The sequence below is a fragment of the Paralichthys olivaceus genome, chromosome 20 (assembly GCF_024713975.1).
Source record: "Paralichthys olivaceus isolate ysfri-2021 chromosome 20, ASM2471397v2, whole genome shotgun sequence".
In the NCBI taxonomy this organism is placed as follows: Eukaryota; Metazoa; Chordata; class Actinopteri; order Pleuronectiformes; family Paralichthyidae; genus Paralichthys; species Paralichthys olivaceus.
The window spans coordinates 927501-953341 of record NC_091112.1 but is presented as its reverse complement, the minus strand read 5'-3'; the positions used below and the strand labels follow the sequence as shown (position 1 = coordinate 953341).

The 25841-nt window shown below is 44.4% G+C and overlaps 3 protein-coding genes across 4 annotated transcripts in view; 1 reads left to right on the top strand and 2 right to left on the bottom strand.

Annotated features, from left to right (window-relative positions):
- Positions 1–11: 11 nt before the first annotated feature.
- On the bottom strand, positions 12–6545 carry LOC109641595 (cell division control protein 42 homolog). 2 transcript variants are annotated; one of them, XM_020106104.2, is made up of 6 exons: positions 6324–6545; positions 4499–4603; positions 3291–3363; positions 3059–3168; positions 2503–2700; positions 12–2272 (listed from the first exon to the last, which is right to left on the bottom strand). In XM_020106104.2, the coding sequence occupies exons 2-6, from the start codon at positions 4601–4603 to the stop codon at positions 2183–2185; spliced, it is 576 nt and encodes a 191-aa protein (XP_019961663.1). In that variant the 5' UTR covers positions 6324–6545; the 3' UTR covers positions 12–2182. The 2 variants fall into 2 exon arrangements, with proteins under 2 accessions (XP_019961663.1, XP_019961664.1); XM_020106105.2 differs by having other exon boundaries at positions 5902–6353.
- A 2807-nt stretch (positions 6546–9352) lies between these two features.
- LOC109641590 (gamma-enolase) lies at positions 9353–22481 on the top strand. The gene is made up of 13 exons (XM_020106099.2): positions 9353–9510; positions 16091–16176; positions 16527–16622; positions 17085–17143; positions 17761–17830; positions 18518–18651; positions 18763–18854; positions 18931–19061; positions 19179–19376; positions 19471–19672; positions 19841–19949; positions 20077–20135; positions 21526–22481. The coding sequence occupies exons 2-13, from the start codon at positions 16092–16094 to the stop codon at positions 21593–21595; spliced, it is 1305 nt and encodes a 434-aa protein (XP_019961658.1). The 5' UTR covers positions 9353–9510; position 16091; the 3' UTR covers positions 21596–22481.
- A 720-nt stretch (positions 22482–23201) lies between these two features.
- Positions 23202–25841, bottom strand: part of LOC109641592 (triosephosphate isomerase) — a 3420-nt gene continuing 780 nt past the window's right edge. The window contains exons 2-7 of the mRNA XM_020106101.2: positions 25635–25758; positions 25440–25539; positions 25244–25361; positions 24675–24760; positions 24360–24447; positions 23202–23911 (exon numbers count right to left, since the gene is read on the bottom strand). Coding sequence (XP_019961660.2) covers positions 23793–23911; positions 24360–24447; positions 24675–24760; positions 25244–25361; positions 25440–25539; positions 25635–25758 — 635 coding nt within the window. The 3' untranslated portion in view covers positions 23202–23792. The remainder of the gene's footprint in view (positions 23912–24359; positions 24448–24674; positions 24761–25243; positions 25362–25439; positions 25540–25634; positions 25759–25841) is intronic.

Sequence of the window (25841 nt, the reverse complement as noted above, 5' to 3'; positions counted from 1 at the left end):
GTGAAACAACATTCAAGTAGAGTTTTTATTATTTCCAAACACCCACTAGTTCCAACATTCATCTTTCAGTACAGAGTTTTCCACATCTGTAGTTATTGCTTTAGCTGTTATAGTGATCTTTATTTTATTTCTGAAGTTAGAAGCTTATTATCGTTCAGTTTGACGAACCAGGCCAGTGAATCTCACTCAAGCTGTTGGCACTCAACCGTCAAGTAAAGGTTCAAATATCTAAATAACAAAAGACTAAAAAGTCCCAAAAAAAACCTGGTGAAACAAAAAATCCCCAAGAAACGGAAAGAAGCAAAGGAAACAATATAATACTTGTAATCATCCACTCGTTATCAGAATAAACCGCCATCTCCAAAACAACGGAAAAACATATGAAAGCAAAGTGGAACTTGAGTCGCTGTTAATGGGGAATATGCTCAGTTTAAGGATTTTAGTTGTTGTCACCTTCACATCAGATAATCAGTTTAAGAACAGAAACAAAAGAACCAAACATCGGTTCAGTTGGATCCAGACCCAGACCGCCTCCTCGGGTCATGGCGGTGCGCTGGTCCGGACCCAGGAACCTCTCACACCTGATGTGTGTGAACGAGCCACAAGATCTGAGCTGTGTTCACGTTAACTAACTCTGATCATTCGCTGCAGGCCACTGAACAACCTTTGAACCGAGCCACACTCCCCTCTGCAGCCTCCAGGAGGCGCTGATACACCGATGAGCACTTGATGTTCCAGTCGAGCCAGGAGGAGCGAGGAGGAGCGAGGAGCGTGCGAAGAGGGAGCGTAATGTAAATTTTACTAACCGATGACAGATGAGATTTAAATTAAATATGAACTTTTCTTACTGTGAGGTCCGACTTTTGAAATTTAACTGGTTTAAGCATCGAGGCAGCGGCAGGTCCGGAAAGGAAATGTGTTTACAGTCGCACACAAGCAAGAGACCGGATGATCCATGTGACGACTGTGAATTAAGGCATTTTATTTTTTAACACTAAGTCACTTTAAAAACAGTAATTAGATGATGTCTGTGGGTTAGGGTTACGCCGATGGATCCCCACAGATTTAAAAACAGCTCTGATGTGAGTCGTTCACAGACGGATCAGTATCTGTGCTTATGTTTGCTGATGTGAAAACTTTTATTTTACTGAATAAACAATGAATAAAAGAGGATTTTTTTCTATATATTTGGTTGCATTTGTATTTTCGTTTTTATTTGAAGTTATTGATGATAAAGTTAAACTGTAAAATAACACGACTTGATTAACTGTCCTCGTCAGACTTATATTTATAGATCTTGTGTGTTGGGGCTCCACAGTGAGACGTCAGCAGAGAAAGGCCACGGCGACAATAAAATGTTGTTGTGTGCAAACGTCTCAGCAGAAAACCCAAATGTTAGCGACAGCTCCGTGATTATTCGTGTTATCGGAGGAAACAGAACAAAGTTACGACTGAAACTAGTTCCGACGTTTCTAAATGAGTAACGCCGTCGAATCTGCAGCTTCGATCGACACTTCACCGCAAGTGAAGATGAAGTTTGAAACAGCAGCAGCTCGTCTGTTTGTCTGAAGTCTTAACTTCTGAATCTCTGACTAACGTCGGTACTTTAATCGCTCTGTTTGCGTTCATCCAGATAATTAAGAAGGTTTGGTCGGTTTATTATGTCTCTGGATCGTTTCCTCTATTGTAGCTACGTGGAAATACCAGAAATAAAAAAAAGAAAAAAAAGAAACACGTGTTGCTTTTGTTTAACTTGCATCATCAACAGCAGATTAATTATTGCAACAGATTCATTTCACTAAGCGTAACAAAGATGGTTGATCTCCACGTGTGTTCACGCTCCGTTTTTACCCCTAAAATCTACTTCAGACATTTTACACAATTCTTTTTCAGAACTTGTTTTTATTTGTAATGTTTCTGGAGTTTCAGCTGTGGCTCCTCCCACTGTTCAGGAATCTGGAGTGCTGTTCGAATGTGTTAGTCATGTTACGCTGACGTGTGTCTACGGTAAAAACAAAGCTTGTGTCGGTTACAACACCACACCCACATTAAGTCACTACGGCTGAAGGCACTGCTTGAACGTGTGTCTGTCTTCCCCACCCCCGCCCCCACCCCCACCCCCCCCGCTCCCATCTGGGTTTTATCTCTATTTCCCGTCCACCTCCGCTTCCTCTCGTGACATCTATAGCAGGACGCAGCGCTTCTTGGGTTTGTTGTCCGGAGGCTCCAGAGCTGCCAGGATGGCCTCATCGAAAACGTTCTTCAGTCCCCTCTGAGAGAGCGAGAGAGCGAGAGAGCGGGAGAGCGGGGGAGAGAAAACACTGATGAGACCTGTTGTCACCCGGTTTGTCAGCAGGGTAGAACGAGCGAAGGATCCATGAAACTTGTTGAGACACTTTCCACACGGTCCCAGATAATATTCATGGATCTAGATGCTCGTTTAGAGGACTGATATCTGCGAGTGTGTGCGAGAGGGTGTAACTTGACCGATGTCGGAGGTACCTGCGTGAGAGCTGAACACTCCACGAATTTGACGGCCTTGAGCTCCCGAGCCAGTTTCTCTCCGCTCTCGCAGGTCAGAGCTCGCTGTTTGTTCTTGGCCAGTTTCTCCAGAGTGTTGGGGTCGTCTCTCAGATCTACCTGAGTCCCGACCAGCAGGAACGGCGTCCGCGGGCAGTGGTGTGAAATCTCAGGCACCCACTGTGACGGCAAACATTTCAAAACTGACTTATTATAACATGCATCACATATAGATATTGGATGTTTTACAGTTTGAACCATAAACATATATTGTTGATTTAAAGACACAATCAGCTAATCTTCCTGGGGTCCATTATTATCTTTTAAATACCGATATGTCTGCGGATCCATCGGGTTCTAATTGTCACATATTATGAAATAAAATAAATGTTTATATTTAATCCATTTCTGTCGCCCCTGAATATATTCAGGGTTTATACGAGCACCACACACAACAAACACAAAACAGGATACAATAGATTTTACAAGTTTCCAGATATTGAATGAAACCAGGTGAGAGAGAAGCAATGAAGCAAACCTTCTCTCTGACGTTCTCGAAGGAGGAGGGTGATACGACAGAGAAACAGACGAGGAAGACGTCGGTCTGAGGGTAGCTGAGGGGCCGCAGTCTGTCATAATCCTCCTGACCTGAAGGGGGAGAAATACAAAATTAAAAAAAATATATTAATAATATACACAGAATAATTCAGCCACAGCAACAAGAGCATCCGACATCAGTTAAATAATCCACATGCAGACGTTAGATTTACCTGCAGTGTCAAACAGCCCCAGAGTGTACGGCTCCCCGCCGATCATCACCGTCACTGCATAGTTATCAAACACCTGAGGGGTGAGGACAGAGGGGTGAGGACAGAGGGGGTGAGGACAGAGGGGTGAGGACAGAGGGGTGAGGTGAGACACCACGGCACCACCCCACGATCACTACTGCACAGACTCTGACTCCTAATGACATCATATGTGTCGGACGGCAGCGCTCATGTTCATATCGGGGATATTTTGGTGTGAAATAACTCTGAGAAGTAAAATAAGGCAAAGTGTATGTAAGTAAACTTTAATTATGAGTAATGGCAAACGTTCCATCACTTCTAGATCATTTCAAAGTTATTTAAATGAAAACCTTATTAGTTTAATGGGTTTAATTTGGTTAAATCTAATTAAGCGTCACTAGCGCATGATTAGAGAAGTGTGTCGTGTTCACTCCTGAACAGTTCACTCCTCCCTCGCTGCTGAGTGATGACGAGCTGCCCGGGGCCTGACACGCCAGCTAACCTCAGCGCCTGCTTGAGCTTGCAGCGCGGCTTCAACGTGTCGACCCGCTGCGTTCTGCCGTAGCCAGCAGACACACTTTGGTTTTAATGAAGCTCCGGATACACAGACGGGTTCGAGATAAACAACATGATGTAGCCTGCGGGTCAGGAAACGACATCAGGCTTCACACACATGGATGTTAGTTATGTTTCCTCCTAAATCTGTTTAAAACAGAGAGAATCTCAGTGGGCGACTGAAAGTACACACACACACACACACACACACACACACACACACACACACACACACCCACAGTGATGATAGTGTGTTTTTGATGGAGCTCAGCAGACAGAAGCTGCTGGAAACAGTCTGATCACAAAACACTGTGGAAAACAGCTGCAGCTCCACAGAGCACGAGACACAAACAGATTGTTGGTAAGTGGTTATAAATAACTAGTTATTTATATAGACTACAAATAATAAATTATTATTCCATCTTCACACTACACCGCTTCATCTCTTGTGATCTGGAGTTTTAAAGTCGTTGTAAGCTCAAACGATACGACTGATGAGGAGCTCACACATTACGCCATCGTTGACCAGGAGCAGCATCTGACTCGTATTTGTGGTTCTCTCTAATAACACCTGTGTGAAAGAAAACAGGGGCAGTGCATTTTAAATGTTTGTGGTATTATTGACGCGTACTCACCGTGGGGACGTATTCAGAGGGAAACTTGTTGGTGGTGTAGGAGATGAGCAGGCAGGTCTTCCCCACAGCACCGTCACCCACCACCACACACTTTATAGTCTGCATCTGAGCGAGGGAACAAGAAACAGTCATTTTAAAAGTCTGTTACATGAGCGTTTTCCTCCAGGAAAATATTTAACGTGTCAAAAACTGTATTCTAAGACTTTTTTAGAAGTTTGAAGACCCCGTGGAAACCGACACGGCATAAAGTCGGGAGCTAAGAAGGGTTATCAGCTGCATATAAACGACCTGCGACCTTCACACCACGTGGCAGGTTAACATGATGCTGATTCTGAGCAGTTAGTGGAAACAGTGGCGGCTGTGTAACACAGTGTTTACTCCACGCCGTCTGTAGATCCTGTGACCACCCAGACACGGAGGAGCTCGCATACCCGCGCTGCCGCTTCATTACGGGGGGACAATGGTAAAGGGGGTATGCTCTGCCACTTCATCACTGGCTCTTTGTCTGGGGCCGTTTGGCAGCGACCGTGCTCGGCCGAACTCTGATGAGTCAGGGACGAGTTAACTGGTCATCTGCTGCGGCCGTGACGATCAGTCACTCCAGTGAAGTCGGTGGCAAACACTGTTTATCTTATCTTTATCTTACATGTTGTTATCCGCATCGAGTCGGTCCAGTTTCTCAACCAGCAGTGTTTAGAGATGCAGCAGCTGATTATTTTTATCTACTGGGTCAGTTTTTAAACTTTACTGTTTCTTTCTCCAGAAGCAAATATGTCACTTTCTTGATTTTCACCCCGAAGACCATCGGTGTAAAACCTCAGTAACACGCAGCCTGAAAGGAAACGAACCATAACACTCATGTGTTTGAGGAGTTCCTGATCAATTGCCTTCTCCATCGGCTGATTATTACTGGGATAGTAACTAATCTACTACTTATACTCATACTAATACATCTTTACATTTATTTAGCTAACAAATTTAAACAAAAACTGAAAAGATGAATCCACTATCGAGATGGTTGATGATTCATTTCTTAAATGTTTGAATAAATGACTGCAAGCTCCACTGTCATTCTGAAAACAAATATATACACATATATATATATATATATATATATACACACACTGCATTATACTGTATATATAAAGCATCAGATGAGAATCACTGACAGTTACAGACAGACCACGTGTAGTTGATGAAGTTTTTAAAACATCATTAATTCTGTTATCGTGTCGTTTTCACTAAGTTGATGTGGTTTAGTCACTTCCGCATCCAAACAGTGTTAAAACCACGAGCACACAACAAACTTCACTTTCAGCTCAAAGAGTCTGAGCGACACAAGTTAGAGTTTAAAGAGCGGTGACGTAGTTTAGAAGCAAGTGAGCGGTGAGAAGTTTACTTACGGAGCTAGCTAGCTAGCTAACCAACCGGTTAGCTCAGTGGCTAAAGTGAAGGAGCAGCAGCCCGCGGCTCAAAGGCCTGTTCTCGGGGAAAGTTTCAAACTAACACGGGAACTAAAGTGGAGGTCTGACACCAACGCTGCTCCGGGGAACAAGCTCGGGTTCGCTGCTCGGCCCCGGTTTAACTTGGCTAGCTCGGAGTTAGCTAGCTCGGAGTTAGCTAGCTAGGTTAGCCGGGAGGAAGCGGTTTGTTGTGACAGCTGCCCGCGGCTAGCGGCGTTAGCGGCTAACGAGCTAACAGCGGCCGCAGAGAGTCTCGGAGAGAAGTTTCGGTGACACGCGCTGAACGTGTGAATGCAGATGTTTCAGCCTCAGACTGTGAATACAGATGTTTCAGCCTCAGACTGTGAATGCAGATGTTTTACCTCTGAGCTCCTCCGCCGACGCGTTCAGGTGCTTCAGGAAACTCACACTTCCCCCTGCGAGGGACACCGGAAACACGACCCGTGCCGCGTTCAGGCTCCGCTGGTTTTATTGTTGCTGGTGTTCGTAACGATTCGGTGTTTTCAGAGTCGAGGCCATCGCTTCTCTTTATTTATCATGGTTGAAAAACTCACACGGCTCACGTAGAAGTTGTTTCTCATACATAAACCTACACACACACACGTAATGGACAGAACATTAGAAATGTGAGGCTGACAGAGTGTGGGATGGAGAAAAAAGTTCATGAGTGAATCTTGAATTTGGAAAATTTAACAGGTTTTTATTCTCAAAGTCAAGAAAGAACCTGTGAATACAATGATGTGTGTGTTTCTGCCACTGTGCACAAACCAGCCCAACAGAAGAATCAGCATTAAACAGTCCCTGAAGGCAGCACTAGAGCTGGACAGGTCTGCGGTCAGTTTAAGATTAGAAACTAAATATTCCTGGTAAATCAACCTGCATGTCACTCGACTGCAGCCGACACGAATAATTCACAACACGTGTTCATACATGATATAAATGATCAGCTCACACTGAACAACATGATTCAGTCAAGCTGCTGCAGGATTTCCTCTGTCACTCTGACGAAGCAGGTTCTGAGTCTCTGAGTGACCACCAGAGGGAAATGAAGCACACTGACGTTACTGGACGTTAACTATAATAAGACATATACATTCTAGTTATATAACTCGTCGAACTTAAAGAAAGTAGGAATTAAAATCACAAATCCATAAAAACGTCTTTGTAGGACATAGAAAATGTTGGACCATGATAAAAAAAAAATACAGCAAATAGATAAATAGATAAATAGATGTACAAGTGTACTACTGTTATGAATAAAATAAAATAAAATGTGTGGTTAGTCATGTCCTCCATCTTTATATATAGTCTCAGGTACACACACAGGTCCTGGGAGGTTATAGGAAATAAAAGATAAAGATCTGATCATCCTGAAGTCAGTGTTTATGATGTGTTCTCTCTTTAACAGGGTGAGAGTGTGTGTGTGTTCTCTCTTTAACAGGGTGAGAGAGTGTGTGTTGTTTCTTTAACAGGGTGAGAGAGTGTGTGTGTGTTCTCTCTTTAACAGGGTGAGAGTGTGTTGTTTCTTTGACAGGGTGAGAGTGTGTGTTGTGTCTTTAACAGGGTGAGAGTGTGTGTGTGTTGTTTCTTTAACAGGGTGAGAGTGTGTGTGTGTTGTGTCTTTAACAGGGTGAGAGTGTGTGTGTGTGTTGTGTCTTTAACAGGGTGAGAGTGTGTGTGTGTTGTGTCTTTAACAGGGTGAGAGTGTGTGTGTGTTGTGTCTTTAACAGGGTGAGAGTGTGTGTGTGTTGTGTCTTTAACAGGGTGAGAGTGTGTGTGTGTTGTGTCTTTAACAGGGTGAGAGTGTGTGTGTGTTGTGTCTTTAACAGGGTGAGAGTGTGTGTGTGTGTTCTCTCTTTAACAGGGTGAGAGTGTGTGTGTGTTGTGTCTTTAACAGGGTGAGAGTGTGTGTGTGTTGTGTCTTTAACAGGGTGAGAGTGTGTGTGTCCTGAGGTCCTGAGGTGGAAGTCGACCTCCTGTGGTGAAGCAGCAGAAAATGACATAATTACAATGCAGAGCTCTTCGTCTTCTTCACCCTTTCTCCCACTTCACAAGTCTTTCACTGCACTTTGGTCTCATCACTGCTGCTTTGTTTCATCCTCTCCCCCTCTCTCTCTCCCCCCCTCTCTCCCCCCCCTCTCTCTCCCTGTATATACAGTATATATATGTGTGTGTCTCTATCAGTCGCTCACCCATGACTAACCAGGGCGATGGATGTCAAGGACGTTGCTGCTTGTCTCCGAATATAATCCCATTAAACTCAGGAATTTAATTATACAGAAGATTATCTCACACGCTCTCTCTCTCTCTCACAAACACACACACACAAACATGTGTACCTACCTGTGCAAAAACACACATGCGTGAGACAGTGAGGCCAACATAATACTCAAGACTTCAAAAATAATTAATCACACACACACAGACACATTGATTTAACCCCGTCAGTGTGTATCAGTGTCTTCCTCAGTGCTGACGACCTCACCGGTCTGTTTTCAGAGCGGCAGCACGATTCACTGTGAACAGAGGAAGTGAAAGAAAGGAGGTCGCGCCTCATTTACAGTGACAGTGAAGTCACTGACTCACTGTCTCTGCACCAACACATCTTCACCTGCAGTTCCATCAAGCTCATGTGAATCGAGGGTTTTAGTGAAAAGACTTTGAGCCTTTTGACATCGTCACGGCCGGTTCAGTTCCCAGAGTTGTTCTTCTCTCGTTCTTCTCTCGTTCTTCTCACTTTGTTCTGTTCATGTTTCATGTGTTTGTTCCATTGTTTCATTTGTTTCTGCTTCCTGTGATCGCTCCGAGGGTCCAAACTATCCAGAAACTTTTTTCACTCTGCAAACACACCAAATCACGATTCTGGAGGTGGGGCTCACCTGGAGGGGGAGGGGTAGCTCACCTGGAGGGGGAGGAGTAGCTCACCTGGAGGTCACACTGAACATGACCGGCCATCATGGGACCAGCAAAGCATGCTGGGAAATCAAGAATAAATGAATCATTTAATGATGCACTGCATTTTCTGCTCTAAGAGAGTTTCCTGCTGCTGCACTGTTGTCAGACACACACACACACACACACACACACACATACACACACACACACACACACACACACACACACACACAGAGGAAGTGTCTGGATGCATTATGTAACTGTATATACATCCACTGAACCCCACTGCAGAGAAAGAGAGAGAGAGAGAGGGAGAGAGACCAGTCCTCCCTTCATCTATTTTTACCTTCCCTGTCGGGTGACGAGCCTCTGCACCCCATCCTTATCCCTTCATCCCACCCTCCGTCCATCGCTTCCTTTTTAATTAACCCTCCTCTTCTCCTCCTCTTCCTCCCTCCATCTCTGAGTCATCTCCCCTCCCCCCTCAGTCACACATCTCACCCCCTCCTCCTCTGTTTTTCTCTCTCTCTCTCTCTCCCTCTCTCTCCCCCTCTCTCTCTCTGGCTCTCAGTATTTTCTCAGTCGACGTGAGAGGCAGAGCTCACACACACACACACACACACTCACACACACACACACAGAGGCAGGCGGCAGGTAAAGACAGGAAACCCTCTCTTCCTCTTTTCATCTGTCGTCTGCATCCATTGTTTGACTGTGATCTCTGTGGTCGGATGTTGGTGAGAGGATGCTGCTTGTGTGTGTGTGTGTGTGATTGAAATGCTTACTGTTCATACTTGTGTGTCATTTTCTGCCTGCTGTTTCTCTGATCCCTTTAAAAATGGCTGTGAAGTGTGTGTGTCTGTGTGTGTGTCACATGTGTGTGGGATTTAGTTTCATGTATTTTCTCTGGTCAGTGCTTTTTAAACATGTGAAGGATCAGGTGTGTTCTGGCTGCAGAAATGTGTGTGTGCGTGTGTTAGCGTGTGTATGTGGGAATTGTGTGTGTGTGTGTATTATAATATGAGTACAAGAATATGTGTGTGTGTTTTCTCTCACGTGATGTTTGTGTGCTTATAGGCTGCAAAAAACATTGGATGTGTGTCTGAGTGAGAGAGTGTGTGTGTGTTAGACATCAGTTGTTAGGTGTGTGTTTTCTTATAAAATGGCTGTCAGGTGTGTGTTGGATACAGGAATCATACGGATGAGTGTGTGTGTGTGTGTGTGTGTGTGTGTGTGCGCGCGTCAATTGTTGTCCAGTTCTGGGAATATCAAGTGTGTGTGTGTGTGTGTGTGTGTGTGTGTTATAGATGATGATACATTTTAATTTGAGTATATGGCTAAGGTGTGTGTGTGTGTGTGTGTGTGTGTGTGTGTGTGATGATCAGCCTCCTGTTCCTCCTCTTCCTCCTCCCTCTCCTCATCCGTCTCTTCTCGGGCCAAACAGAGTCATTTAATTATTTATCTCTCTCTCTCCTCCTCTCCTTATCGCTCTATCTCTCTCGCCCTGCCTCCTTTCCACTCTCCATTCCATCCCCTCCATCCCCTCCATCCCCTCCACCCCCCTCTCCCCCTCTCCCTCTCTTTCCTTCAGGTCTTTCTCTGCATATATTTTATCTTTCATCACTCGTTCCTTCAGTTTGTCTTTTTCTCTTTTTTCGCTCCTCATCATTTACATTTGGTTTAAAAACCAAAAAACCCCCAAAACATTTTATTATATTTTCCGGTGTAACGATCAAACACTGACAACATTAATGTTTGACGGTGTTAGTTTCTATAAACATCACAGTTTTAATTTGTGACGTTAAAGTTGTGAAGAAGTCGACTCACAGAAGAAAAAAAAAATCTTCTCCTCCATGTTAGCAAACTGAAAAATCAAAGAAGACGTTATATACATTTTTGTCAAAGATGGTTTCTGTCATTTCAGGTCGTTCTGATGTTTGTTCAACTTAATCACTTATTTGATGATATGAAAACAGGCGGAGGCGTCATGATTGACAGCTGAGACCGACTCACGATTGGTCGAGTGCATGCTTCGATCTGAACCGTATCGAAGATATTTTAACTTCTGCTTCAGGAGGAAGTGGAGCCGTGTCGTCCATCTTTAATTACTATTCTGTTTTATATCCGTAAATATCCCAACATTAAAACTACCACACGTAACCTGTGGGGTGGAAAGTAACCGAGTACATTTACTCCAGTACTGGACGAAAGTACATATATGAGTACTTATTCTGATTATCAATCATTCATAAATAAATTATGACGTATTCACCTTTTAATCAAAATGTTATTACATCATCTATATTGTAATCAGTCTACTCTCGTCAATCTTGAATTAAATAATAATAATATAACAAGGACGGTGGAAGAAGAAGGTGCTGAGGGGGCTGCAGCACTCTCTACTGGTGAGGGGCTATAACTGCAAGTACAACGAGATGTAGATTAATTTTGAGGCAATTTCAGATTAAGAATAATTATAGTTTAAGTGTTTGCTGTCTGTTGTTGATCTAAACCTGATGTAAAGTACCATTCAAGTCAATACAACAATCACAAATGTACGATATCATTACGCCGACTGTCTCTGACACTGTCATTCAAATTTACAGTAAAAGGTGAATGAACTCAACACGGATTCATTTATAAAACTCAGAAAGGTGAACGCTGGTGAAGCGGAGGTCGAGGTTTCCTGACGTTCATTCTCTGGTGTCGGTGCCGCTCCACCACACAGAGGCTGCGTTAATGACCTGCGGTAAAAGGTCGCATCAGTAAAACTCTGCTCTGTAAAGATTTCTGCTCTAGAGACAGAGGCTGTTGTTCCTTTTTTCATGAACTCCCCTCGACATCATACGACCTTTGACCTCCAAGGAGAGGGACACAGATCTAATATTTAGGCCTATTGATGAATCTGATTTCATTTTCTTCCCCTCTCCCCCCATCCCTCCATCCTCTCTCTCTCCTTCATGTGTTTCTTTACATCTGCATCTACATCTCATTCCCTCCATCCTCCTGACCTCATATCCCTTATGCTCGATGACGTACATGTTGTCCCTGTTCTCTCTCCTTTGCGTGCCTCTCTCTCTCTCTCTCTCTCCTTCCCTTCATTCACTCTCTGCCTGGCTCGCCCTCTCACGTGTTCCCTCTCCAGTGCTGCTGTATTTTCTGCTGAGCACTGCAGTCTCTGGTAGGTGCGGTGTGGCGTGGTGCGTTCATGGGTGTCCTCCCTCTCCCTCTGCTGCTGCTGTAGAGCTTACGTAACACTCACAGGAACGTGCCCAAACAGCAATGGGTGAGAGACACAGGAAGACATGCAGAAAGAGAGGGGAGAGCGAGGGATGGAGACGAGATGAGTTGAGGGCGGTGACAGATGGGAAGGAAGAACATGTGTTTATGGAAATGAGATGAGTGTGTGCAGTGAATACTCAGATGGTGTCATGAATACTTCAAATATTTTAATATTTAAGGGAAATAAACGAGGATTGTTTTACTCCTCTACATGACGCTGAAGATTTAAAATATGAATCTATAGCTTGTTTTAGTTCTATATTAATAAAATGTACCGTTTCATTATTATATTCATAATAAACAAAGTCACAATAATCTCAATCTGATGTTTCCAGACCAAAGTGAGATTTCTCTTATCAGCAGCAGAAAAAGAAAAAACCTGCAGTGAAATATATTTTAACTTAAATTTCAATGTTTATGCGTCAGGAAAGAACTCATTAAATTTAAGTGTTGATCCGGATCTGCTTCCTTCAACATTGTGAGAAAGTTTTCTCTGAGAATAACTTCTTAATTTAGAATAATCACATTTAGGGGACTGATATTTATGAGTTAGTACAATTTGGTGCAAATAAAAATCTGGATCCTGTGAATTTGTGGGCAATATTGGAGCGTTCTAGTAAAAGTTAGCATGCTAACCCACGACACTGCTCAATGTTCCTGGTTAAACTGCACGTAGCATGTAGCATTCAGGTCAAGGCCTCAGAGCCGTAACTGGTTTCAGAACTTGGTCTCAGAGCGATGATGCACGATGAGTTTCACCAGAGCGGAAACATCAACGAGTTTATGTCAACGTATTCAGGATTTTATCAGAAACACGAAAAAAGAGCAGAAAACAACAGGATTTCTGATTCTACGGCTCCACTGCTGCTCCGCCCTCAGGAGATGGTGTTTGGAAAACTGCAGCAGAACAGGGTGGGGCTTCAAAACACAGCAGAGAGCGAGAGGGGGGGAGAAAGAGAGGGAGAGAGAGAGAGAGAAGTAGAAAATCACCCACGCTTCAATCCCCCTGACTCTGAGTGTGAGGATGTTTCTTTAGAATCTGCTGGTTCTTGTCCTGAGCAACATTTCTGCACATCTCGCCGACGCTTTCATCGTGATTCAGAACGAGAACTGTGTCAGGCGCACGGTGTCGTGATGGACCGTCGGCGAAACAGGGGGAACGAGGCCCCTGTGACGGAGAACTGATCACGTACTGTGAGACGGAGGAGAGGAGGAGTGATGTGATGTTTGTGTCCCAGTGGACGAGAAGAAATGTGTTTTCACGACTTCAGGTTTTACAGGAACAGACTGAGTTTGAGTTCAGAGAGAGAGTCAGAGCAAATAAAACAAGAAAAAGGAACAAACAACGTGAAGAGAACATCTTTAGCACCAACTGTTTAGAACAGATTGTTTTTAACCCGTTTGACGTTTGTAGGAACAAAACCTATTTAAGTTGAAAACATAAAAATAGAGCATTCATAATGTTTTCTGATTTTTAAAAAAGGGGGCCACCAGGGGGCGATCGAGAAAATCACATAATTTCATGACATTAGGAGAATCGAGTGATAATTTGAATCAGTGTCACGTTAGATGGAGAATATCAGAAGATTAGTTTGTCTCCTGTAGCTGCATCGTCAGTATCAGGACCTTGAAAAGATTGTTTAAGATTTTAGATCCTTGCTGCTCGTCTATGAATTTCTTTTTCCTGCTCGATGGCCTTAATACTCAGGTGACATCACGAACACGTATGTATGTTGTGTGATATAAAAATATCACTGTGTTCCCGAGATGTAAAAGAACAAATAAGTTCAGAAACTTTGGTGGTTATTAAATCACCACACCAGAATGTCCAGCGTGTGTCATCGTGTCCTGCTGGAAGAGAAGCAGCGACTGCAAAAATAAAGAAGAAGCACGTTCACCCGGGCGTCAAGTCTCCTTCGTCTGCTGCAGAGTCATTCGACCCGAGACTGAAAGATGTTAGAGGCCGGTCTGAAAATGGGTTTAACAAACCGACGCTGCAGAAGTTAAATCACGGCACGGTCACCTACAGAGAGCTGAGAACTTATCATCAGTCAAAACTCAGACAGATGCTCCACATCCCTGCTCCTCTCTCTCCCATGGATCATCGGCTTCCTCCTGCGCCGATGAACAAAGAGGTGTAATGACAGAAGAAGCGTCTGAAGCCGTCGACTCAGCTTCAGCTCTGAAGTTCCACCGCACAGTCTTTGAAATGGAGAACAAGCTCATTGCAGCGACGCTGCTCTGCCAGGTAGCAGCGGCGCCACATTTAGCTCAGCGCAGATCAGTGAAGTATTCATTCAGCGCGGAGACGAGCGCCACATGAAAGGCCTTTTTCTTTTTTGACATATCGTTGCAGAGTGTCGTGATCTGAATATGAAAGAGGAGAAGCAGGGAACGCACCCACGGAATGGATTAACGTCGGGTGGTGGTGAAACGACGATGAGGACGGAGCTCCTGAGGTTCTGGAGGGTTGATGATGGCGACCCAGAAATTTAAAAGGAATCTGTAAAAACAGAACCAACGTAAAGGGTTTATGACCTGTACTGCAGCCGGACACCAGGGGGCGGTGAAGACAATTCGGCTTCACTTAAGGGGGCCGCCATGTCGTCCATCTTTATTTAGAGTCCGTATTTGGGACGCATGGATGAAATTGATTATTGTACACATTAGGAATATATATGTTTCAGATTGACTGGAAATTGTGCGGTTAAATTAAATGATCCCAAAACTACTTTGTGTGATGTTTAGTGATTTTAAATGTTTCCAGTTTGAGGGGAAATCGTTTTGATATAGAATATAACATATAATAATATATATGTTGTGTAGAGGTGGCTCCGAATGCTCGTTGTGCTGGTTCTGGCTCTCGTGAGATCTCTGCTGTCGTGCTCTGGCCTACTTAGACGCAGGCTCTCGCGCTCGAGCTGTTTTTTAAAAGCGTCGACGGGCTCCCAGAGCTTCATGGTTCCTGCGGTGGAGCTGCAGGATTTTCCGACGGGCGTCTCCTGGGAGCGACGAGGCAGCAACAGCAAACAGGAGAGAGAGGAAGAATTCTGTGATTATAACATGACAATGGAAACGATTGACCTTATTTACCGTGCAGGAAGAAACAGGAACGAAACATTCGTCTTAAGAAGATAATTAGAAGTTAAAGACTGTGTGTGTGTGTGTGTGTGTGTGTGTGTGTGTGTGTGTTCAGGCGGAACCAAAGAGCTTCATCTGCAGATCTGAGTGTTCAAGAAGAAAGATGCATAATTTACTGAGTTTTACTGCAGCCTGCTCCCAGAAACCTTAGTAACTGCAGTGTGTGTGTGTGTGTGTGTGTGTGTGTGCGTGTGCGTGTGCGTGCGTGCGTGCGTGTGTGTGTGTGTGATTCTCACGTGAATGTGCAGTGATGGTTTTTTCTTGTCCGCTCTGACATGTTGTTCCGTGTTCTCGCGCCGTGTTAAAGGAGACGTACGATGTTTTAAAGGTAAAAACCTCGTCTCCGTCTCTTTAACAAGGCGGAGTTTATGTTCACGTCACTGCTGATTGGACAACGCCCCTGACACACCCACTAAATGAGAGGAAAGCTCGTTGACACGTTTCAGAGGAAACACGTCGTTCAACCTGGAAACTGTAGTGAACCAATCAGAGCAGACTGGGCTTCATCGGGGGGAGGGTCTTAAAGAGACAGGAGCTAAAACCAAGTGTTTGAGACAGAGGCTGAAAAGAGGAGCAGCAGCGATGGACAGTCTGAGGACAGAGTTTTCTGGACATTAGAGCATGAAGACATTTTATTACACTCATTGAAATGATCAACCTGAAGATGAACAGACTACGTCTCCTTTAAAAGTTCTTCTCACCCACTCGTTATTCTAACTCCGGCTCCCAGAGTCCATGTTCGATGTGTGAGAGGGTGAAGCAGGTGTAGTTCACAACAGCCTCTCTCGCTCTCTCTCTCTCTCTCTCTCAGGATGTCGATCGTCAGCATCGTTGCCAGGGAGATCTTGGACTCCCGGGGAAACCCCACCGTGGAAGTGGACCTTCGCACAGAGAAAGGTGACCGTCGATGAGCTTGTCTTAACATCAGAGGGAGAAACGAAACAACTGAATCTTCATTACAGGCTGCTCGGATTCATCATGTCAGAAATCTGAATATTATTATTATTATTATTATTATTATTATTATTATCAGAACAGATGTCGGCTAAAACTATTATTCGAATGCTAATATAAAAACATCAGTTTCAAATCCATGACGATGGAGAGGAAGTTCAGGGTGTGAATGTTTCCTCTTGATTAAAGGGAGTTTTGATGGTTGGGTGAATTAACCACGTGGCTGCAGGGGGCGCTGTTGCTCAGTAACACAGTGTCGCTTCAAACCTTTTACCCTTGTGTTTGTGCCTCAGGTCTGTTCAGGGCTGCCGTGCCCAGCGGAGCGTCCACAGGTATCTACGAAGCTCTGGAGCTCCGAGATGGAGACAAGAGTCGCTACAAGGGCAAAGGTATGAAGACAAATAAACCAGGTGGACGATGGACATTTAAAAACACCTGCCTCTGTATTTCCAGCTGCTCGTCGTGTACTCATGGACTGGATGTTAAGTTGGCTCTCTGGTTGCAGCTGGGCAGCTGGTTGACTGTGGGTTCGAAGGTTTGAAGGTTAATAATTGGATATTCTGGGACACTGGACACTTCCTGTTTACCCCAACTTTCAGTCATTATGCTAAGCTAAGCTAATTGGCTGCCAGCTCCATTCTAATACTTGGATGACAGTCAGAAGAGAGGTGTTATGTTATAATATTCATCTGAGATTTCTTAATTGTTGGAAATTGCTGTTTGTGGTTTTATATTTGGGATTTTCAGGGATGGAAGGAAGATGAGGTTATAAAAAACATGAAGGTGTTTGGAGCTGCAGGATTTTAATTTCTCTCTGTCGGACTGATTCCTTCATTTGTTCCCTGCTGCAGGTGTTTTGAAGGCAGTCGGCCACATCAACGATACTCTGGCTCCAGCTCTCATCGCCTCTGTAAGTTCAGTCGATCTCTATAAACTGATTCCTCGTGTGAACGAGGGACGAGGTTTTGAATTCGTTGGCCCTCAGGTGAACAGTTTGTGTGCGGATCTTTTTAATCAGTTAAGAAACATCTGGGACGTTGTACTCGTGTTTCTTCACCTTCACAGTCAGACTGAATCAGTCGTGTCTGTGAGTGAGACTGTGTCCACGTGTCCAGCTTCGACTTTAATGTGACAAAAACAACAGGAGACACTGATGCAGTCAATCAATCACGTCTGGATAAACAGGAAGCTGCTAAATAAAGGCTCCGCTATCAGAGTGTGTGTGTGTGTGTGTGTGTGTGTGTGTGTGTGTGTGTGTGTGTGTGTGTGTGTGTGTGTGGGTGTGTGTGTGCAACCCTTCCATACACTGGCTTAACCAATCAGGAGTCAGTCTCAGCTGTCACTCATTGATCAAATAACTAATTCAAACCAAACTTGGGCTTTGATCATTTTAGTTTACGTGTATATTCACAGTAACACACGTGTACGTCAGTGATGACACGTAACCACTACATGCGTGTACTGTTGACCCTGACATGACAGACTGAGTCACATGATGTGTGTGTGTGTGTGTGTGTGTGTCTGCAGGGCGTCAGCGTTGTGGAGCAGGAGCAGCTGGACAACATGATGATCGAGATGGACGGCACGGAAAACAAATGTGAGTCAGAAAACAAACATCGACATAAATACAGACACTGAGCAAACTCACATCCTGCATGAATCAACACTGCGTTCATTTATTTCCATCCACACTTCAGCTGCAGATGAATCGTTTCAGGCAGCAAAGCAAACAGCCCTGAAACTAATGGTGTTAGAGGAAATTAATTTCATCCAGAACACGAAGCCTGTCAGAATAAACTGCAGCTGAGTTTAATTCACTTTAACAGATCTACAGAGACGAGCTCAGAGGACGCAGCGTCACTAATTAAACAGTATTCACTCTGCTTCTTCTTCTGCTTCTTATTTTACCGTCACACTAACACATTTTATCTCAGTTTATGAAATGAAGTAAGAAAATGGAAAAGAGCAGGTGTCTAAACTTTAAAAACGATATAATTGTTCTTTTAAAAGATGGTTTTTACCTGCAGGGGTTAGATGATCATCCTTCACAGCTTTACACTCAAAGAAAAATGAAACGATGTCAGTTTTAATTCTAAAACTAAAAGAGGTATTTTCATGTAAATACTGGATTTTGATATATTTTTTTGTTTGAATTGCACAGATTATATATTTGTTTAAAATGTGAGATACTTCTACAGAAGTAAAAAGAAACCAAACCTGTGTTACAAAGAAAGTTAAATCAAATTGAAATCACTCACTTCCTGTCTCTTCTTGTGTCGAGCAGCTCAGTTTGGGGCCAACGCCATCCTGGGAGTGTCTCTGTCCATCTGTAAGGCTGGTGCAGCGGAGAAAGACGTCCCCCTGTACCGTCACATAGCCGACCTGGCTGGAAACACGGAGCTGGTGCTGCCGGTTCCTGTAAGACACAAACTCACAACATCTGCACACATGAACCATCTGCAGCAGAGAGATAAAGTTTATTTTATTCTTGTTACGTTAACTCGTCATCGTCCTCTGTTCCCTCTTCAGGCCTTCAACGTTATAAATGGAGGATCTCATGCTGGGAACAAACTGGCCATGCAGGAGTTCATGGTTCTGCCTGTCGGAGCCGAGTCTTTCAAGTAAGGATTCATCTTTCAAACCCTTCTGCAAACTCGTAGAATCATATTTCTCAGTAGCATTGCCTCCGTCTGCCAGGGAGGCGTTGAGGATAGGATCAGAGCTGTACCACACACTGAAGGGAGTGATCCAGGAGAAATATGGTCAGGACGCCACCAACGTGGGAGACGAGGGAGGCTTCGCTCCCAACATCCTTGAGAACAGCGAAGGTGAGGAGCTTTCATTCCCTTCACCAAGGAGGTTCTATTTGTTTGAGACGTGAAGCCCAGCTCCTCCATCTTCTGTCTCTTATATCCTGTGTTTTCTTACGGCTCCTCATCCTCCAGCTCTGGATCTGCTGCAGACCGCCATCGAGAAGGCCGGCTTCACAGACAAGGTGGTGGTCGGGATGGACGTGGCGGCCTCGGAGTTTTACCGCGAGGGCAAATACGACCTGGACTTCAAATCCCCACCGGACCCCGAGAGACACATCAGCGCAGAGGAGCTGGCCGACATCTACCAGGGCTTTGTCAACAACTACCCAGGTGGAGGAGTTTTATCGGATCGTTGACCTTCTGCCAGAGACATTCTGTCGTTCGCTTCTTTTAACGCTCTTTCCTCCGCCTGTCGTCTTCCCAGTGGTGTCCATCGAGGACCCGTTCGACCAGGACGACTGGGAGGCCTGGTCCCGTCTCACAGCTCGAGTGGGGATCCAGGTCGTTGGCGATGACCTGACGGTGACCAACCCCAGGAGGATAGAGAAAGCTGCCGAGGAGCGAGCCTGCAACTGCCTGCTGCTCAAAGTCAACCAGATCGGCTCCGTCACCGAGGCCATACAGGCGTACGAGTTCCTCGATTCATTTCAATTTAAAAAAGAAAGTAAACGAATTACATGAAACCAGCAGCTCGGTTAACGCTGCGACTGTACAGACGATAAACAAAGAACAGGAAGTGATGTACGGTGTCGGGTTTATGACAGTTCATGTCGTCCCTGCTCTTTGTCTCTCAGGTGCAAACTGGCTCAGGCGAACGGTTGGGGTGTGATGGTCAGCCATCGCTCAGGAGAGACGGAGGACACCTTCATCGCTGACCTGGTGGTCGGACTGTGCACCGGACAGGTACACACACACACACACACACACACACACACACGCCAATTTCTTTAAACACTGGTTTCAGATCATCAGAAAAGAAAATCTGATTCTAGACTTAACGACGTCGCTGCTGATTCTCTCTCTGCTGCAGATTAAGACCGGCGCCCCCTGCAGGTCTGAGAGACTGGCCAAGTACAACCAGCTGATGAGGTCGGTGATCTGAAAGTTTGGGAGTAAAATGTATTTTTCAGTCTCAAAGGTTCAGGTGAAAGAAAGAATATAAAATAATCCTAGTGATGGTTTCACTCGTGTGTTTCAGCCAAATTATATGAACTGTTGTTTTCTTTACCCTCTCATATATAAATACTGTATATTTAAATACTTTATATTTAAATACTTTATATTTAAATACTTTATATTTAAATACTTTATATTTAAATACTTTATACTGTAGCTCAGACTGGATAAACAAAACCTCTTGAGTTTCTATGACGACTGAAGGTTCTATTTCAGGTTTAGAGGGGGGGGGGGTGTGTTAAGCTGCAACATGGCACTTCACCACTAGATGTCACTAAACTGAACCTACTTTCATAATTGAATTGAAAATCTTTCTACACGTACTATAGTAATGATGTATTTTACATGGATAAAACTTTTCAAGAGATTTTCAACCGTAGAGAAGTGTAGAAATTCAAATACATGTTGTAAAGTTACTGTGTCTCAATCATACTTTAGTATAACTTTTTATAACTGAGCCAGTTTCAAAAATCTATTTTCTTTTGTTTGGTATTTGACAAATCTGGCAGCAGCTGAGCCAGAACCACGCTCCTCACTTCTTAGTGTTTAGCATCGGGGAGCTAATTGACATGACAGGCAACAGCAGTGCTGTGTCCGAGCCAGTCTGCGGCTCGGACACATCGGAGGAGGAGGAGGAGGAGGAGGAGAAGGAGGAGGAGGAGGAGGAGGAGGATCAGCTCTGTGGTGTAATCCCATCGGACTGCTGAGGAGACGCAGAGAGGTGGAGGGTGGAGAGACTTACAGGAGCTTTAACCAGCGATAAACGCTAATCACTGCAGTCAAGTGCAGACACACACACACACACACACACACACACACACACACACACACACACACACACACACACACACAGTAAGTAGTTATTCATAGTCGACACCAGGAGGTCGTCAGACATGGAGGCCAGGCTGGTGAAGCTGAGGCACCAGAGACTCGACACACAACGATGAATGTGATCAAAACGTCGTGTTTCTCTTTCGTCAGCATCGTGAAAACAACACACGTCTTTGACAACAGTCAGAGGGGCTGATGGGAACTTAGTGTGAGGACGCAGCTTGAATCTTTCATCGCAGTCGATTCCAAAGCTGATAAAATGTGTGTCCAGCTTCTTCAACCCACTTTGAATAATTTCCCTCTTCTTCCTCTTCGTCTTCCTCTTCTTCCTCTGCCTCCTCGTCATCTCCTCTTGTCTTGCTTTTTCTTTTTGGATCTCCATCTTCTCTTTGTCTCGTCTTCCTCCTCTGACAAATCATCCCTTCTCTTTCTCCTTCCCTTCTCTCCATCTCCTCTCCTCTCTTCTGTGCAGGATCGAGGAGGAGTTGGGCGACCAGGCTCGCTTCGCAGGCCATAACTTCAGGAACCCTAGTGCACTGTGAAAACCGACAGATGGACGGATGAATGACTCACACTCACACACACACACACACACACTCACACACACACACACACACACACTCACACACTGACAGACACGACAAACAGGGAATGAGCCATGTACAAAGAAAGATTCATTAAAAACACACACGAGCTAAAGAGCCAAGCAAAAAAAAAAAGACAAAGATTAAATATGCACTGGACTTTAAAGGGAGACGATGCTGTATGCACACACACACACACACACACACACACACACACACATGCACAGAGTACGCAGATGCAACACACGCTCACACACATGCAGGGGAATATTGTGAAAATACAACATTTATAAGCCAGACATGCACTGTTACTGTAGTTTTAAAGAGGGCAGCGCTGCAAAAATCCTGATTATTGTTGCAACAGCAGAGAGATGAATAAGAAATGATAGAATCGTGTGAAGTGAAGGACTGAAAGAGGATAAAATATTCATTTAAAAAAAAAGAAAACGTAAGAACGATGCCTCTGCAGAGAGAAACACGACTCGGCTGTTTCAGACTGAGTAAAGAAAAACTACACAAACACCTGAACACGTGTGTCACGCTCTCACCTGGACACAGACACCTGCACTCCTCCACTTCTCTCTCCCTCTCTCTCCGTCCACTTTTCTTCTCGTCGAGTCCGATTCTGTTTTTCTTCCTGATGTGATTTTGATTATTTGTCCTTCATGCTTGAATCTGTCTGAAGAAAAGAAATGATCTAAACCTTTGTTTCTTCGGTTCCTCCTGAATGTCCGTAGAATTAGCTGTGTTGAAAAAGAAGAATACGTGAACGAACAAAACACTTGTCATTGAAAATAATGTGAAAACGTGTGAAATAATAAAAGATGGTAATTTACAATTTCAATCACAGTTAAAAATGTGCTGGTCTGTTTTTGTGTGTCTGTGTTTGTTGTGCAGTGATTCCTCTAACACGTTAGATTTTTCTTTTATTATTGTAAAATGAAAAACCATCACAATAAGTAGCTCATTAACAAGTTTAAGTCAAATACTTGTAACTTACCTGAGTTTTCCATTAACACGTTAATGAACACTTCATGGTCCATGTCCCATCTGCTAACATGGCTGAGGGCTTCATCTCACGTCGTCCATCTTGTTTTTTCAGTGTTTTCTTTGTGGGAAATCAAGATTTTAACAACAGAGCATCGTTTCCTTGCAGAAGTTTCTCTACGACACTGTTCTGCAGAGACGCCGTCAGCGTTTACATTTTAAATCAAACTGGATGGAAAGGCTGACGACTGAATCGTAGTTCAAGTCGTCTCATTTTGCTCGTGTTGCGTGAAACAGACGTTCGGAAAAACACGGAACTTCTCAGGCGGAAGTGAAGGCACCTGTCAATCAAGTCGTGGTTCTGCAAATATTTCAGGGAGGGGGCGGAGGTCGAGTTGTGACTGATGAGAGGAACGAGGGCGACCGCGTTATTTCATCCAGACAAAAACACAACACGTCATTCTGAAATGACAATGGCTTCGTTTCCTGAAGTCTCAGTTTCAAAAGCTCGGAACATCAGATCCTTCTCCAGAGATTCAAGATCCGGAACGGCGAATACAATACAAAATCAAAATGATCCTTTTCCTTATTAGTTTATTTATTACATTGGTCATAAATACAGAGTTCAACAAACAACAGTAAAGTGCAGAGTTAATCTATTGTGTCTATGGGGAAACACTTCACAATAAAAGCCCAGATTCTAGTATTACATAATAAAGCTTCTTCTTATATTTTGTGTTTCGGTAAATTCTGTCCGGAGCTTTTGTTGTTATGAACAGTGAGAGCCGTTCATCGGTAACACAACATCACAACAGTGTTAATCAACCTGTTTAAAAACACACAACGAAAGCTTTTCCTCAAATTATCAGCAGGAAACTGAAAACTTCCCCGATAGAGACGTTTCGTATCAATCCGTCCTCAACAATCCTTGTCCCTTTAAAGACTGAAAATCAAGACTGAGAATAAAGTTTAAATTCTAGAAACTTCTATTTAACCTCTATATAAATATGATAAATAAAATAAATGCAAAATTCCCACAAACGACAGTAAAACAAGAGAAAGCTGTGACACTGGTTTACCCAACGCCCTGCAGACACACGGACGTGAACACGTGGCGACCTGAAGGGAAACGTGTTTCTGGGATCGGTCCTGATGGAACCTGCGTCTGTTACGCACGTGCGTTGATGATGTCGACAAACTCTGGTTTCAGAGAAGCTCCGCCCACCAGGAAACCGTCCACGTCGCCCTGAGACGCCAGCTCTCTGCAGTTCGCTGCCGTCACCGAGCCTGAAAACAGAAACAGGACTGATTCGGATCCAGACGGTCGGTGGGTCCAGTGACGAGTCTCGTTTACAAAATGTGTCTCTCAGATTTCACGGCTTCGGTTTGATAAACCAAAGAGTTTCGGGTATCGGCGCCGCCATCTTGCACTGGTGACGTCATTTGGAGTCGACCCAGCGCGACGCCACCCGTTGGTTTGTCAGCTGATGTTCTGAAGCCTCGGTCTGACGTTGTGTTCAGCGCCATCTTGTTTTTTTCAGACCAGAAGTAACCATATTTGGAGGAGTAGGGGGTGGAGCCTGACTGAGAGCTGGGGGACACTGCACGCCCACACACACACACACACTTGCCACCTTCACCTATTGGATGGTACTAGCTGTCAGTCACACAGTGTCCACGCCCACACACATGCATGAGAAGCTTTACGATCTAAATGTGAAGAATCGTCACTGACCTCCGTAGATGATGCGAACAGAGTCGGCCACGTCGTCAGAGGCGTTGGCTCTAAGCCACGCCCTCAGCTTCTCATGGACCTCCTGAGCCTGGACACGGACACACACACACACACACACACACACACACACACACACACACACACACACACACACACACACACACAGTTGGAACATGCAGTTTTTCTTTGATTGTGCAGCTGTAGAGAAATGTTTAGTTTTTATTTGCGGTTATTTGGGTTTTGAATAAAAAATGAAATCTCGTGGCGTGCGTGTGTCTGAACACGTGTGTGTCTGAACACGTGTGTGTCTGTTACCTGCTCAGGTGTCGCTGTCTGCCCCGTGCCGATCGCCCACACAGGTTCATACGCCAGCACCACTTTCCCCCAGTCATTCACATTCTCTGCAACACAAACACACAAAAACACAAAAACACAATTCATTTCCCGACCTTTGACACGACAACGTATCCATGACAACACGACACTGAGGTAAAAATGACCAGAAGTCAAGACGAGCGTCTCTCTGGAGACACAGTTCCATTTTAAATCAGCGAGCAGACGACGTCAAGTGCACGAGACGTAACCGTGAAATATGTGATCAACAACATCTAACATCTTAACAGACAGCGGAGGGGACAAAGACAATAATACTCATTAGTGATTATTATACGGTTCGTTTATTTACTTTTTATAACATAAAAAAATCTAAACTTTATTTATGTTTTATAGAAAAGTGGAGTCTGGTTGTTTTGGGGTAAAACAAAAAGAAAACAAGAATATGAAAGAAATAAAGTTATGAACATTTTGGAAAATATACTGGAAAAAAGACGAACGAGTTCAATAATAATAATAATAATAATAATAATAATAATAATAAGGTATACCTGCGATCACCTGTGTCTGAGCGTACACAACCTCTTCAGTGGTTCCGGCCTCTCGCTCCTCCAGCTTCTCCCCGATGCAGGCGATCACACGCAGACCGCTCTCCAGAGCGTGAGCCACCTGAGAACCGTGGGTGACACATGTCATATCAGCCGCCTCTTTCTGATGGACCGCCACTCTTTACAGGAGGCGTCTCACCTTCTGTCCAATCAGATCGTCGCTTTCTCCGAACACGTGGCGGCGCTCAGAGTGTCCCAGGACGACCCAGTCTGCCCCACAGTCCTTTATCATATCCGGGCTGCCAGGAGGGGGCGACACACACAATCCTGTTACATATTTGAATTTGACGAAAAGCGTATAAAAGTTATCTGATGAACACGATGCGTCGGACACCTGATCTCCCCTGTGAACGCCCCCTTGGACACTTTGTAGCAGTTCTGCGCTGCGACGCCGATCCTGGGATCCAGACCCGAGCGGACGAAGTCCAGGTAGATGGAGGGCGCCGCACACACCACCTCTGAAAAACAGTTCTACTGTGAGTACTGCGACTATACTACTGCTAATACTAAGTGCTGCTGTTTTGATTTTACTAATCCTGTG